Source organism: Galeopterus variegatus, unplaced genomic scaffold (genome assembly GCF_000696425.1).
Source record: "Galeopterus variegatus unplaced genomic scaffold, G_variegatus-3.0.2 Scaffold1801, whole genome shotgun sequence".
Lineage (NCBI taxonomy): Eukaryota > Metazoa > Chordata > Mammalia > Dermoptera > Cynocephalidae > Galeopterus > Galeopterus variegatus.
Window position 1 is genome coordinate 231,784 of NW_007727912.1, and position 15,881 is coordinate 247,664.

General features: G+C 38.6%; 1 protein-coding gene across 1 annotated transcript; it reads right to left on the reverse strand.

Annotated features, from left to right (window-relative positions):
• Positions 1-5,732: 5,732 nt before the first annotated feature.
• On the reverse strand, positions 5,733-15,154 carry LOC103595615 (serpin B8). Its single transcript, XM_008579051.1, has 7 exons — positions 15,127-15,154; positions 13,415-13,592; positions 12,172-12,309; positions 10,658-10,775; positions 8,750-8,892; positions 7,822-7,974; positions 5,733-6,215 (listed from the first exon to the last, which is right to left on the reverse strand). Exons 2-7 carry the CDS (start codon positions 13,580-13,582, stop codon positions 5,811-5,813), a joined length of 1,125 nt encoding a protein of 374 aa, XP_008577273.1. The 5' UTR covers positions 13,583-13,592; positions 15,127-15,154; the 3' UTR covers positions 5,733-5,810.
• Positions 15,155-15,881: the final 727 nt, after the last annotated feature.

Consider the following 15,881-nt stretch of genomic DNA (forward strand, 5'->3'; position numbering starts at 1 on the left):
CAAAACTGGAAACTAAGTAATATACTTCTAAATAACCCATGAGCCAAAAAAGAAATAAAAAAGGAAATTGGAATGTATTTTGAACTGAATAAAATTGAAATAAAACATATCAAAAGCTGTTAATACACTAAATTAGTAATTAGGGTAAATTTTATGTTAGTAAATGCATATTAAAAAACAAGAAAGATTTCAAATTAATTACCTCAATTTCCATCTTCAAAATCTAAAGAGAGAGAAAAGGAAGAAAAACTGTTTACAATAGCCAAGACATGGAACCCACCTAAATGTCCATCGATGGATGATTGGATAAGGAAACTGTGGTATATATACAACATGGAATACTATTCTGCCATAAAAAAGAATGTAATTCTCCCATTTGTAACAATATGGATAAACCTGGAGAAACTTATGTTGAGTGAAATAAGCGAAGCAAGAGGGATAAATACTGCATGCACTCACTCATAAGTGGGAGATAAGAGGGAAAGAAAGAAGGAAAGACCACAGTGATCTGTCATCATACACATGAGGTCCTGAGATGGGACTGGTGACACAGTGAATCCATGAACCCTGAAGCCCTGTCTTCTCTACTGTGAGGTGACTATATCAAATTGCTAATGGTTTTCGTTTCCCGATTTTCTATTTCAGTGGCTTTACTTCAATAGCCAGGTGATCCTGATGCATGTAAACTCTGAATATATTTTTATATTGAAAATTATGTGTCCTAATAAAAAGGGTACTTAGAAGGGGGGGGACTGAACTCATAAGCTGTTTTTTTTTTTTTTTGAAGTGATAAAAGTGCTCTGGAATTAGATAGACGATTGCACAACATAGTGATATACCAAAAACCACTGATTTGTACACTTTAAGATGGTGAATTTGAGGGGGGGAAAGGAGGAATTGGTAAAGGGACATGAAAATCAACCTCACTGTACATTGATAAATTAAAATAAAAAATAAAAAAACAAAGATTAGAAGACACAAATTACCAATATCAGCAATAAGGAAGATGGTATCACTACAGATTTTATAGATATTAAAAGGAAAATAAGGGAATACTATGAACAACTTTAAACCACTAAATTTGATGACTAGTAAATGGACAAATTCCTTGAAAGACAGAAATACCAAAGGTCACTCAAGAAGAAATAGATTAATTGAGTAGTTCTATATCTTTTAAGGAAATTAGAGCTGTAGTTTAAAGTTATTCCAGTCTCAGATGGCTTTACTGATGAATGTTACAAAACAGTAAAGGAAGAAATAATACAAATTACATAAATATCTTCCAGAAAATTGTAAAGGCAGGCATGCTATGAGACCAGAATTACCCTAATGCCAAAACCAAAGACATTAAAAAAAAAAAAGAAAACCATAGACCAATGTTTCTCATAAGCAGAGATGAAAAATTCTAAAAATATTGTAACAAATTGGATCCAATAATATATAAAATGGGAAATACAGCATGACAATGTGGAGTTTATCCCACTCATGCAACACTGTTCTAACACTCGAAAATTAATCACAATATCAACAATACAAAACAAAAAGCAAAACCACATAATTATCTCAAAGATATAGAAAAAGCATTTGACAGAACCCAACATCCATTCATTATAAAATACCTCAGCAAACTAGGAATAGAAGGAACCTTTTTCAACATGATAAAGGACATCTATGTAAAATTTATAGCTAATATTATATTTAATGATGAAAGTCTTCATGCTTGCCCTTAAGATCAGAAATAAGACAAGGATTTTTGCTTTCACTACTTCTAATCAAAAACTAGTGCAATAAGGCAAGAAAAAAAATTATACAAATGAGAAAGGAAGAAGAAAAATTGTCTTTATTAGCAGGTATGGAACTACAAAAAAACTATTAGAACTAAATGATTTTAGCAAATTTGCAAGATACAAGATTAAAGAACAAAAACCAATTATATTTCTATATACTAGCAATAAATAATCAGAACTTGAAATTAAAAAGCAATACCATTAATAAAAAATAGGATATACTTAGAGATAAATCTGACAAAAGTTCAAAACCTTTACAGTGAAAACTACAAAATGATGTTGAGATAAATTAAAGAAGACCCAAGAAATGGAGAAACACATCTTGTTCGTGGGCCATAAGATTCAATATTGTTAATGTCTCTATTCTCTCCAAATTGATAATTAGAATGCACACAACCCTAATAAAAATCCCAGCAGGCTACAAGTGGACAATCTAATTGTAAAATTGAAAGGTGTATTAGTCTGTTTCTACTGCTTATAACAGAATACTTGAAACTGGGTAATTTATAAAGAAATGAGATTTATTTCTTACAGTTTGGAGGCTGGGAAGTCCAAGGTCCAGGGAACATATCTGGTGGGGGCCTTCATGTGGTGGGGGTCTACAGCAGTGCAGGGTATCACATGGTGAGAATGGGCTGAGTAAGGGAACTGACCTGCTCACTCGCTCTCCATCAGAACCACAACCATTATTCCATGAATGGATCGATCCATTCATGAGGGCACAGTTCTCACAATCTAATTACCTCTTAAACGCTCCATCTTTCAAATATCATAATTGGGTTTCCCACCCTTTTAACACTGTTACAATGGAGATCAATTTTGCAGTACATGAACTTTTGAGGGGCATATTTTACCCATAGCAATAGGAAAATACAAAAAACTGAAAAATAGACAAAACAACTGTGAAAAAATAAGAATCTATTTGGAAGACTTACATTACCTATTTTCAAAACTTATTACTCAGCTACAGTAATCAAGACTGTATGGTTTTGGCATTAAGATAGATAAGTAAATCGATGGGATTCAACAGAATCCAAAAATAGAACCCCACGTACATGATCTATTGATTTTCACCAAAAGTGTAAAGGCAATTCAGTGGAGAATGGATAGTGTTTTCACTATATGACAAAACATGAATTCAAAATATATCATAAGCATAAATGTAAAATCTAATACTCTAATACTATAACACTTATAGAGGAAACATAGTAGATAATACTTATAATCTTGGGTTAGGCAAAATAACAAAGTTCCTTAAATGTGACAACAAAAACAACAAACAAACGAAAAATTGATAAAATGGACTTCACCAAAATTAAGAACTTCTGCTTTTCAAAGGCACTGTTATCATTATGAAAATTCAAGCCATGACCTGGGATAAAAATGTTTACAAATCACATATGTGATTAAAGATTTGGTATTAAGATAAGGTTTTTCAAAGTACAATAAGAAAACAAAACAAAAGGCAACAAAATATGGGAGAGATAACTAAAAGGACATTTCAACAAAGAACATAAGTGAATGGCAAATAAGCACATGAAAAAATGCTATACGTAATTAGTCATTAGAGAAATGCAAACTAAATCCACAGTGAGATAACACCACACACCTGAAATGACAACATTGACAATACCAAGTATTGAAGAGGATGCAGAGTAACCAGAACTTTCAAATGTCTACTGGGAATGTTAAATGCTATACGTAATTAGTCATTAGAGAAATGCAAACTAAATCCACAGTGAGATAACACCACACACCTGAAATGACAACATTGACAGTACCAAGTATTGAAGAGGATGCAGAGTAACCAGAACTTTCAAATGTCTACTGGGAATGTTAAATGATACAACCACTTTGGAAAACAATTCTTAAAATAGTTAAACATACACTTTCCATATGACCCAGACATTCCACTACTATATATCTACCCCAAAATAAGTGAAAGCATATATACATACAACGATGTGTGCATGAATGTTCATTACAACTTTATTTGCAATAGCCAAAATCTTGGTAACAACCTAAATGTTCATCAAAAGGGGAATGGAGAAGCAAATTATGGTACATCCATACAATGAAATATTACTTGGTAATAAAAAGGAACAAACTATTAATATATACAACATCAATGAATCTCAGAATAATTATACTGAATGATTGAAGTGGTACCAAAAAGAGTAGATGATGATGATTTCACGTATATAAAATTATAGAAAATGCAAATTAATGTATAATAACAGGAAGCGGGTCAGAGTTTGTCTGAGAAGTAAGGGTCAGTGGTTGCAGTTGGACAGGGAGGGGCAGGAGGGAACAATTACAAAGATACAATAGGAAATTCTGGGATATGATAGATATGTTCATTATCTTGAATGTGTTAATGTTTTGTTTCATGGGCATATACATGTGGCAAAACTTAATTGTACACTTTAAACATGTTAAGTTTATTCTGTGTCAATTATATTTATTAAGGTACAATAAAGGTGAAATTTTTCTTAATTAGAGGTGGAAATGAGATAAAAACTCACATTTTCCAGTCCTGTAGATTAATTTTTGGCCAATTCTGCTTTGGGAAACAAATTTGGTCCCTGAAATAACTGTGGCGTAATAGAGAACATATTCTAGCATAGTGAATTTTAAGAACTGTAACGTGAATGGTTGATGTAACTGTTAACTATAAATCAAAAATAGAGTCAGGAGCAACCACTGTTCAGTCCAACTCATTAAAAAAAATAAGAAGAAAAGCAGTAATTAGTGGTGGTGTAACTGCTGGTGTAAATGGTAACGTAAGTGGGAGTGTAAACCAGTATAATTTTCTGGAGACCAATTTGGAAGAAGTTTCAAAATGTGCTCAACTTTTATCCTCACAGTACTATTTTCAGGAATTTTTAAAAAATACTAAGGATGTGAGCAAATATTTAAGACATTCAAAACAGTATAATATATAATATAAATAATTTTAATTACCCAAACTATCTAAAAATAGGTTCAGTTATAGAAATATAGTCATACAGTGGACATCAAATTGATGACCTGGAAAGATCTTGAGGAAGCTTTATAGTAGGTAAGAGTAGAAATAAGCTCCAGAAGTATATGATTAACATGTGCTAAAATTCTAATGTTTATATTTGCATACATAGAATAGGGAAGAATGTATCTCTCTTAACAGCAGTAATTGTTGAGTGTTGGAATTGTTGGTGACTTAAATTTTCTTTGCACACTTTCTAGTTTCCAAATTGCTGCCACAACACAAATTCATTTTTAGTCGGGAAATAATAAAGTAGAGAGGTCTTTCCTTAAGCAAGGGGTGTGCATGAGCCATGTATGAGTATATACCACTAACCAGACAGTTCACTGTTTCCAAGAGTTGTTTGGTGTGAAGATTCCCTTGGGGTTTTGTGTGTTTCTGAGATTTGCCCCCTAGCTCAGTCCTGAAGCTCGTTGCTGAACCTCTGGACTTAAATCTGAGGCTGTGGAAAGATCTGAGCAGCTGTGTGTATGACGGGCAGCTGTGTGGGATGTGGGCCATGCAGGGCTGCCTGTGTGATCCTGACCGAGGCAGAGATGCTACCTCCACTGTTTGGGAGACACTGGGGCTGCCATGTTTACTCTGTGGGGTTCGCCCCTGGCTGTGGGACCTGAGCACTGGCATCCCCTGATGAGCTTGGCATTGGTGGTGGGCAGAGCTTGGAGATCATTGCAGGAGAGAAGAGCATATGGAGAGCTGGTTTGTGAATCCTTGAGGTGCTCCTAAAGATGCCCACAAAGACTGCAGGTGTGGGCAGAGACTATTAAGATGTACCCCAAACACTCCAGAACAAGTGTCACCTTCTCAACCCCAGGATTCACACATCTGAAGCTATTCTCCATGGCTCTGGAACATTCAGCAAAGACATTCACACACCACCCAGGCAAGCACATTTTATTTTCCCATTCAAACCACTGCACTGACTTGGTCAGATAGAATTTTAATTAAGGCAAGGTAGGCAGAAGGGAAAGGAGGGCATGTGCAGCAACCACACCTCTTTACGGAAAGGAGAACCTGCCGCAGAACAAGAAGCTGCTGGTTTTGTGGTGCCTGATGAAGAAAAGAAAAGGGTGGTCTGCACAAAACCTTGGCTCCGTCCGGCTGCACCGGGCATTCCTGACCACTGCGGTAGCTGCAGCCGCCTCTGTTCCTTCCTCATTGACCTCCACGAAGCACTTGTGAGCGACCTTGGACACGGGCACGTTCTTCTTAGTTGACATTCCAGAAAAGTCAGCCTTAGCTTCCTCAAAAGCATCAATCATTCCTAAACCTCGGAGGAAAGACTCCAAGTCATAACTCTCCTCCAGCTTAAATCTGGGAAGGAAAACCTGAACTTCACTCTTCGTCATCTTTTCTGGGTCTGTCCAGGCTCTGAACTTGTCATATGTGAGTACTTCTTCCACCTGGAATAACACAGTCAAACCTTAAAATCTAGATGACAATGGCCTGGTGCCCACCCACCTGCTTATTACCCCTCCCCCCATGACATGCAACTGGATGTTGAGTTCTGGCCCAAGACAATCTACAGGTATTTTTTCTTATAAACACACCAAGATTTCCCTCCAAATTCTCATCTTTTCCTGTCTTATGGATACAGGAATGAAAGTGCTAGAACACACCTGAGACAAGCAGAAAGTTTTAATAAAAGCAATTGGCACCAAATCCATTTCAAATGTTAAGCATTTTTTAACAGCTCAGAAAGTTCTAACCAATTGGTTACATTTAATATTGATGCAGTACACACATGGCTGTGATGTGGAAAGATCGTGTGACAAAGAAAGACAAAGAGCATGGCTCAGAACTCTGATCCTCATTCAAATCATGGGGCTGCTCTTTCAGGGTGAAAGAGGAGGAAATCAGGTATCATCTGGTCGTGAAGGGAGGCGAGGTGTGGCTCCTGGGAGGGGAGCAGATGTGGGGAATTCAGCAGGACTGTTGCCTCTGCCATCCTTGGTTGCCCTCTGCCTATCCTGGAGTTAGTTTCAAATCCTCCACAGCCCATCACTCATTCTATTTATCCATAGGAGAAAAGAAGGGAGGGGGAGGGGACTTCCACTTGCATCTCCCCTTCCCTTTACCAACTGGAACCCAGGTGAGTGCTTCTCTCCAGTGACAGTCATTTTGACTTTGGCTCTATTTCTTGATTCTTCTACATTTTTCTTGAGTGTCCATGACAGATCTCATGTTTGACTTATGCTCATAGCTTTCTTATTGCATAGAGAAATCAAGGAAATCAGGCAGCCCCACCCTCAACACTGGAGCCGTGGTAGGCTGGAGCTGGTTTGTATCAATTGTTAAACCCTTGGTAGCCTGAACTCAGCCCCATGGGAGTATTTACACCATGGAAATCAGTAAAAGTTATAAATTAAGGCTCCCCCCACCTCCCAGAGAGCTGGTTTACCAGCATACCATTGTTCCTGCACCTTCTGCTTTCTAAATTTACTTTATCACTTCCTGGACTTTGTACCTCTTCTGTCACAGGAAGACTTTCCTCTCCTCCTGTCTAAGGTGTATTCCCCACCTGTACTGTAGACCCTGCTAATTAAAGTGTAGTCCATGGATAAGCCCCATCAGCATCACCTGCTAGAAATGCAGAATTTCAGGCCATACTACTCTGAATGAAAATCTGCATCTTAATAAGTTCCCCAAAAGATTCATATGCACATTAATGTCTGATAAACATTCTTCTGATAAACAATCTTTACTCTTTTTCCAGGACTTTTGTTCAATAATTATTGGGCCCTCCACTAGTCCCTCCCTTCAGAATAAAAAATACATTCTTATATTTTTGAAACTCTCTCTTCTCAGCTTCATCAAAACTTGTCTACTCCTAGATATACAATCAATAGAAATGCACACACATGTTCACCAAAAGACATGCAGCAGGGTTCATCCAGCACTAGTAATAATTCAAAACTGGAAGTTCCTCAGATACCATCTGGTGGATGGACTTCTGAAATGAGCGCAACTGAAATCCACAGACATGCAGACTCATTGCCCAGGGCTTACCTCGGTGAGATCCGTGTTGTCATCAGGAAGCAGAATAACCATGCTCAGCTCCTCCTGTGCGTATGGCAGCTCCAGGACATGCGTGTGCACCTCATCTACATACCCCATTTTAAATTTAGCTTGCTTAAACATCATCTGCACTGTCTTTTTCTCCTAATAAAAACATAAAAATAAAGTTAGAATACAGAAAAATGAGCACAGTTTACTAAAAATAAGATACGTCTAACTTGCAGAACCCCTCTCACACATTATTATTTCTGCACATTTACATTGATAGATATAAAATCTTCATTAGTACATCTTAGTATTGAATAGAATATGCATATCATGTTCTATCATTCCAGCATATCAAGCATTATCAGATGAGATAGAACAGTCCAGTGGATGTAGAAGGAGATAAATCTCTACATTATTTCTGGAAAATCTGAGTTTGCTCTTTTGAGAAGACTCATAGAGAAGGACTCCCAGGGACCTTTTAATTTTAAAAAATATCTTTAAAGTTAGCTTTAACATCTGCTAACACTTTTTTTCTTATGTTCAGAATTGCATAGCCTCAAATTTTAAGGCAATATAGGCATAATTGCCACTGACATTACAAAAGTTATCTAACTAAATATAGATAGTAACTGCATAATAAAAAACATAATTCCAAGGCTTAGAAGAAATTTTCCTCCAATCCAAATCATATGACCTGAGGTGGAAGATGGATTTGACCAAGGATGGAAAAACAAAAGTATCAATACAAAAATCATTTTAGTTTCTCTCCACCCTCCCTTCAATTAGAGATAGACAGGGAGCATTCAATTCATCCAGAAATAGATTAAGAATCAAGAAAGTGTGGGATAAATTATTTATTTTTTCCATTCATAATCTTTTCCAGCTTAGTACTTTAAGAAAGTAGTAGTATATCAAAGAAATATTTCCCTACCTGGTTAGTTTTAAAAGGCATTCCCCTTGTGTACTTTCTGTCAAATTGCTCATGCCACTTTCCTTTGAAATAGATAGCATTCACAAGGACCAGCTTAGTCAGTGGATCAATTGTCCCCGCACCCAGCACCTCTGATATTTTACCTGTAAAGAATATGAGAAGGGTGTATTGCTACTTGGGAGTAAATAACATTCTTTTACAAAACCCACCTTGACATATAAAGCAGAGGCTTGACTGAAAGCCCAGTTGGAGTCCTGTCTTTCTGACCACCTGATGGATGTGTGCTCATGCACCATGCACCATTTGTCCTCAAACAACAAGTAGGTAGAGCAACTATGGTTTTGTCCTCGATTTACGAATGTAGAAATTTAGGATCAGAGCATTTGCCTGACTTTTGCCAAAATTCACACAAGTAGCAAGTGGCTGAGCTGAGAAAATAACCCAGGGGCCTTGATTCTGACAATAAGGCTCTCAACCTAAGCACTGTAATTTCTCAACTGTACCACTATTGGCATGTTAGACTGGATAATTCTTTGTTATAGGGGTTGTCCTGTGCATTGTAGGACATTTAGCCTGCAGCACTTCCCCTAATTGTGACAACCAAAAATATCTTCAGCCACTATCAAATGTCAACTGAAAGGCGAAATTAGCCCTTGTTGAGGATCACTGCTCTATGCCAATTTTCCAATCTCATTTAGATAAGGAGAAGCTTCCAAAGGATGGGGGAACACAGTCCCTAAATTAGAAAAGACAGGCTACCTGAATGGGGTGAATGTGGCAAAGAAATTAGGGGAATGGAATAGAAGGGCTCAAGTCGAGTTGTCTACTGAGGGGGTGACAAGGTGATCCCCTTGGGTGATCCCCCACAGTCTCCTCTAGCTCCAATATTCTGGGCAAACATGTCGGTGGTCATCCTAAAGGAAGGAAAAGTGTGAGCAGCCATGCAGGAGAAGTGATGGATATGGAGAGGGCAAGGTGTGGAGAAACTTCTAGGTTCCTCGGATGACTTGGTACTGCTGGATCCACTGAAGAACAAGATACCTCTGGACAGATGATGTACAAAAACGTGGGATGACTCTTTCCTTTCCATGCTAATTATCTTTACTGTTAGATTTCAGGATAATCATGGATTGCTTCTGCCTGACACACAATGGACGTGCCATAAAGACTGAATGAATGAAACATTGAGTGCTGGGTTGCCATTGAAGAAATAAGTGACTTACTTCCCCCATTCTTTAGAAGTATCTGAATTATTTGTTAGGTAATTATGGTGCTTAAAAGCATGCCTTCTTTTTCTCTGTACTCAAGTCAAGAACTGGCAGAAATATTTCTGATGGGACAGAGTGTGGTCTGGACAGGGCACCCTGAAAGGTCCATGTTAGCTGCACCTCCAGATTCCGGAGCAAGTTCAGGAAAGTTCATGCTCTGAAAGCAAACTTAGCTGCAGCCAAATTAAAAAGGAGAGAGAGGGCTGTAGATGTAACAAGTGAGCCGTTCACGTCACCACAGAAGATAACAGGATAACATGAAATGTTGTCACATCTAAACTGCAATCTAATTGAATGTCATTCTGCCTCAGATCATGGCAAGGGTCCCTCAGATAGAAGATAAGCAGGGCCACAAAGAGGAGGCATTTTTTTTTGGGGGGGGAGGATTTTCCAGCATAGTCCAGAGAGGAGGAGGTCTGAGATTCTAACATCGGGTTTAAGTATCTTTTTTAAAATCACTACTTTGTAATCTGATAAGCCCAAAAGAAAAAACATAATTGACTTGCTGGCCTGAAATCCAGCAAATACACACAAACAGGCCTTTGGTAACCAGTCACTGAGGTAACACCGTGGAGGTCCTGACCCATCCAATGCCAATCTCGGCCTCTTTCCATCGTAACTCCGAGTCCACTGACATTACCTTCCGTCCTTTCTGTCACCCAAGCATTTATGTGTTTCCGACATTCTTCAGTATCTTTAGCAAAGGACAGCTCCTCCAGCTCTGCCTGATAGAACTTCTGGCAGGATTCCTTAAAGGTCTACAAACACAAAACACTGAGTTTGGCCTTATTTGGCAAAGGTTCCCACAACTGAGAAAACATTTGTTTTTTTTTTTTTTTCCTCTTAACATGTTCCTACCATAAATGTTTGCACAGATCATGCTGCGCTTTAAGATGCACTCATACAATTGACAAAAATGTATGGACCACCTACTCTGTGCCTGGCACTGAGCTAGGAGCTTGAAACCAGGGTGAAGCCATGACTTCTGACATGAGATGGCCCACAGGCTGATGGGAGAGACAGCCCACACACACAGATGCTTATGAGATGTTATGGCTGTCACCATCCATACACAAAACAACTCAGGAACATCCCTGTCAAACACTCTGCATTGACTTTGATTTTCTGTTTCCCTACTAGACAGTCTAACTCTCTTTTACTCATTTTTGTATCACCAGCACCAACCAATGTCTGAAACATATCTGTTGAATGATTGACAGGCTCCATAGTGGAACAAGGTTGTCAAGAAATCATATAGATATACAGGTGGACAAAGAAGGAAACAGCATTTGTTGATCTGGGTCGTTATGGTCAGCTGCGAGAATATGGAGCAAGGAAGGTTCTCCAGAAGTAGTGTGCAATAAGCCTGGATCACGGTGTGAGGACAAATGAGCATGCATTAAAACGTGAGTGTGTAAACATGTGTGTGCATGTGTGTATGTGTCTCAGCAGGAACCAGTCCAATAACCAAAGGTGGGATTAGGGAGGAACTCTGTACAGCACTTCGGGTAATGTGGTCACTCGGGAACAAGGAATCAAGAGGGAAAAGTGGGTCTGGGTGCAGGAGGATGGAAGCATTGACCTTGACACCAGGCAGGGATGTATCAGAAACTATTTTAAACAGACACAATTCAGAAGCAATCCTTAAATTCAAAACTGTAATTGCAGAAGTGTACTCTTAAGCACATTTTTAAGGCAGTAGAGTTACCCTTTATTCTCTGCTTTTCTGTAGTTTCTATCTTATTTTCAATTTCTTTTTCATTTATATGTGAGTACTACTTACTGAAAGGAATTCACACGTTTTTTCTCCAAAGAGTCTGTTGGCAGTTCTAAGCAAGTATTGAGTTCCAGTTTTGTTCACCTCAGCAAGAAGTGACTGGAAACCTTGGTGAATATCTCTGTAGTCATTCAAACAAAGTGCCTGGCAATAAAACAACAGCGACTTTGAATGTTGTTGTTAAACTTCCCCAAATATCTATCTCCAAACGAATCTCTTTACTGAACATCACACAGGATCCTATCTTAAGAGAAGTTTGGTTTAAATGTCTACTAAGCACATTTTTAAGGCAGTAGAGTTACCCTTTATTCTCTGCTCTTCTGTAGTTTCTATCTTATTTTCAATTTCTTTTTCATTTATATGTGAGTACTACTTACTGAAAGGAATTCACACGTTTTTTCTCCAAAGAGTCTGTTGGCAGTTCTAAGCAAGTATTGAGTTCCAGTTTTGTTCACCTCAGCAAGAAGTGACTGGAAACCTTGGTGAATATCTCTGTAGTCATTCAAACAAAGTGCCTGGCAATAAAACAACAGCGACTTTGAATGTTGTTGTTAAACTCCCCCAAATATCTATCAACAGCGACTTTGAATGTTGTTGTTAAACTTCCCCAAATATCTATCTCCAAATGAATCTCTTTACTGAACATCACACAGGATCCTATCTTAAGAGAAGTTTGGTTTAAATGTCTAGCACAGAGTTTCTCAACCTTGACACTATTGACATTTTGGGCTGGATAATTCTTTGTTGTGGGGCTGTCCTGTGCACTGTAGGATGTTTAGCAGCATCCCTGGCTTCTACCCACTAGATGCTGGCAGCACCTCTCCATTAGGAGTACTAAAACTCTCCATCCAAGGGTCCCCAGGAAGACAAAATCTCCACTCCCTAACCCCCACAAGAACCCCACTAAGAATGTGCTTAGTGAGTGCAAAGAAACAACCACAGAGGATCTCAACTGGGGTCCCTCAATGCACTTTAGGACATCGTCCATATATTCCTGACATTAGTGGCAAAATAATGTCCATATGGCAATTTTCTGGGACACTTTCACCAGATGGTTGAAGAAATGTCCTTGAAGTATTACCCACTATCTCATATGTAAATAAGGTTATACATAACCATTCTAGATCAATCAGATTATGCATTCCCTCTCAATAACTCCAGAAGATATAGGTCCACACTTGTGTTGCATTCTTCTGCCACTTGTGTATAAATCATACACTAAAAATAACCCATTTAACCAAAAGTCCATTTACACAGCTGCATTTCTCTTTAAAATATAATGTTAGCAAAAGGTTAAAATTTAACAAGGTTGAATTTTTCTGCCTTTTTGTGCAGCAGAGTTAAAATTTATCTTACTTATCAAAGATGCAGTTATGCCTGAATGTATTGATGATTTTATCTAGAGAAAATAACTTGATGACTTGATATCCCCCATAAACACTAGCGGAGGTGACCTGTCCTACGCAATGCACCTTTCTCCACTGCCACAGTGCCCCTCCTCCCACCTGCCAACCACACTGGGTTTCACCCGCTGGTGTGAAAGCATAGAAAGGCCAGCTCTGTGGAAGCACAAAGAAAACATGCTGTTTGGTGTCCTTCCTTTGCAACAGGTGCACGTACCTGGGACATCTGGGCCGCGGTGTTTCCTTTTGCCCCCATAAAGACCATGGCCAGGGCAGAGGAGATGCTCAGGGGAGAAAAACACACGTTTCCTGACTTGTCCTTTTCACTCAATATTTTTAATAAGCTGATGGCAAAAGTGCCATTTGCTTCACAAAGATCATCCATCAGGGAAGGTCTGGATCAGAGGCACAATACAGAAGCACATTAACCATGCCCTTCTGTGGTCCTGGAGTCATTAGAACCCCCGCCCATCAGTGGACACCGGGTGTGGTAGGTGGAATGACTGCATGCCCAAAGACAACCACTCCTAATCTCCGAAACTCGTAACTACCTTATCTTACCTGGCAATGGGGACTTTGCAAATGTGATTAAATTAAGGAGTTTGAGAGGTGACGATTATCTTGGATCACCTGGGTGCGTCTAACGGAATCACAAGGGTCCTTGTTAGAGGGAAGCAGGAGGGTCAGAGATGGAGAAGAAGCCGTGACAGCAGAAGCAGAGGTCACGGTGATGTGGGGCCTCNACAATGGAATACTATTCAGCCATAAAAAAGAAGGAATTCTGTCATTTGCAACAGCATGGATTGCACTGGAGATCATTATGTTAAGTGAAATAAGTCAGGCACAGAAAGACAAACACCTCATGTTCTCACTTTTATGTGGAATCTAAAACAATGGAACTCAAAAGCAGAGAGTAGACCAGTGGTTACAGAGGCTGGGGATGGGGAATGGGAAGGTAATGGTCAAAGGAACAAAATTTCAGTTAGACGGAGGAATAAGTTTTTTTTTGTTTTTTGAGTTCTACTGCACAGCATGGTGAATATAGTTAATAATAGTGTTTTGTACATTTCAAAATCATTGAGAGTAAATTTTAAATGTTCTCACCACAAAAAAGTGCTTGAGGTGATGAACATGTTAATTAGCTTGATTTAATGATTCCACATTGTATTCATAAATTATAACATCACTGTGTACCCCATAAATATATACAATTAAAAATTGTCAGCTTATGATAAAATAAAAAGATTAAAAAAAAAAAAGACTCTTGCTGGTTTTATATCCCAGGACTATCTGTCTCAAGAACCTGGGGGCCATCCCTTTGAATTGTGATCATTAAGGAAGATAGCACCGGTATCTCCCAGTGTCTGCACAATAGGAGACTAACCTCAGCAGGCACTTTGCTGTAAGTGGTAGAAAATTATTACAATTTATTATAATTCCTGCATAAATCAATTTTTCTATTAAAACTTATAGAAACCTGGGCTATTATTCCATGAAATATTAAAATTTATCAATTCATTATAGTTTTCCTGTGTCTCTTTGCTCTTATCATTGAGGGCATTTGGGGAAGTAAAAGGACAAATCATTGCCCATAATCCTGTGACATTACAAGCTATTTTTTTCTATTGTGCTACCCTTTCTTTTTTATATGCATGTATATTTTAACTCAAAAGTTTTAAAGCTAATCAAGAAAAATATGTTGAAGTTTGAAAAANATGGCAAAAGTGCCATTTGCTTCACAAAGATCATCCATCAGGGAAGGTCTGGATCAGAGGCTCAATACAGAAGCACATTAACCATGCCCTCCTGTGGTCCTGGAGTCATTAGAACCCCCGCCCATCAGTGGACACCGGGTGTGGTAGGTGGAATGACTGCATCCCCAAAGACAACCACTCCTAATCTCCGAAACTCGTAACTACCTTATCTTACCTGGCAATGGGGACTTTGCAAATGTGATTAAATTAAGGAGTTTGAGAGCTGACGATTATCTTGGATCACCTGGGTGCGTCTAACGGAATCACAAGGGTCCTTGTTAGAGGGAAGCAGGAAGGTCAGAGATGGAGAAGAAGCCGTGACAGCAGAAGCAGAGGTCACGGTGATGTGGGGCCTCTGACCAAGGAATGTGGCTGCCTCTGGAAGCTGGAAAAGACGAGGAAACACATTCTCCCCTAGATCCTTCAGAAAAAACGCACCAAAATGCTGTTCTGTTTAGGACTTAAGATCTCCAGAATTGTAAGATTATCAAGTTGTGTTGTTTTCAGCAACTAAATTTTTTGGCAAGGTGAGACAACATCAATAGGAAAGAAAAACAATGGTTGATTCTCAAAACAGCCAATCCCATTGCCCATGACTGGTTCTACTCTAGCAAGGCACCGTTCTCAGCACTTCCTGTGGATCATCTCATTTAACCCCAACAGAAACTACACATCGAGGTCAGTAGTTTTTACCCCACTTTAGGGATGAGGAGACTGAGCTCATTCCAGGATCTCTCAGGTAGTCGTTAATGTGACTGGAACCCACAGTTTGATTCCAGAGCCAGAATTCTTACCCATTACAAAAAATCTCTCTATTGTACTAGTTCTCTTTCAGTTTGGTGTCTCTAACATAATTTATAAAAAATGTTCTAAGGATTATAAATAATTCTTTGTAAATAAAAACTGCATTTCTGGCCTTATGTGAAAATG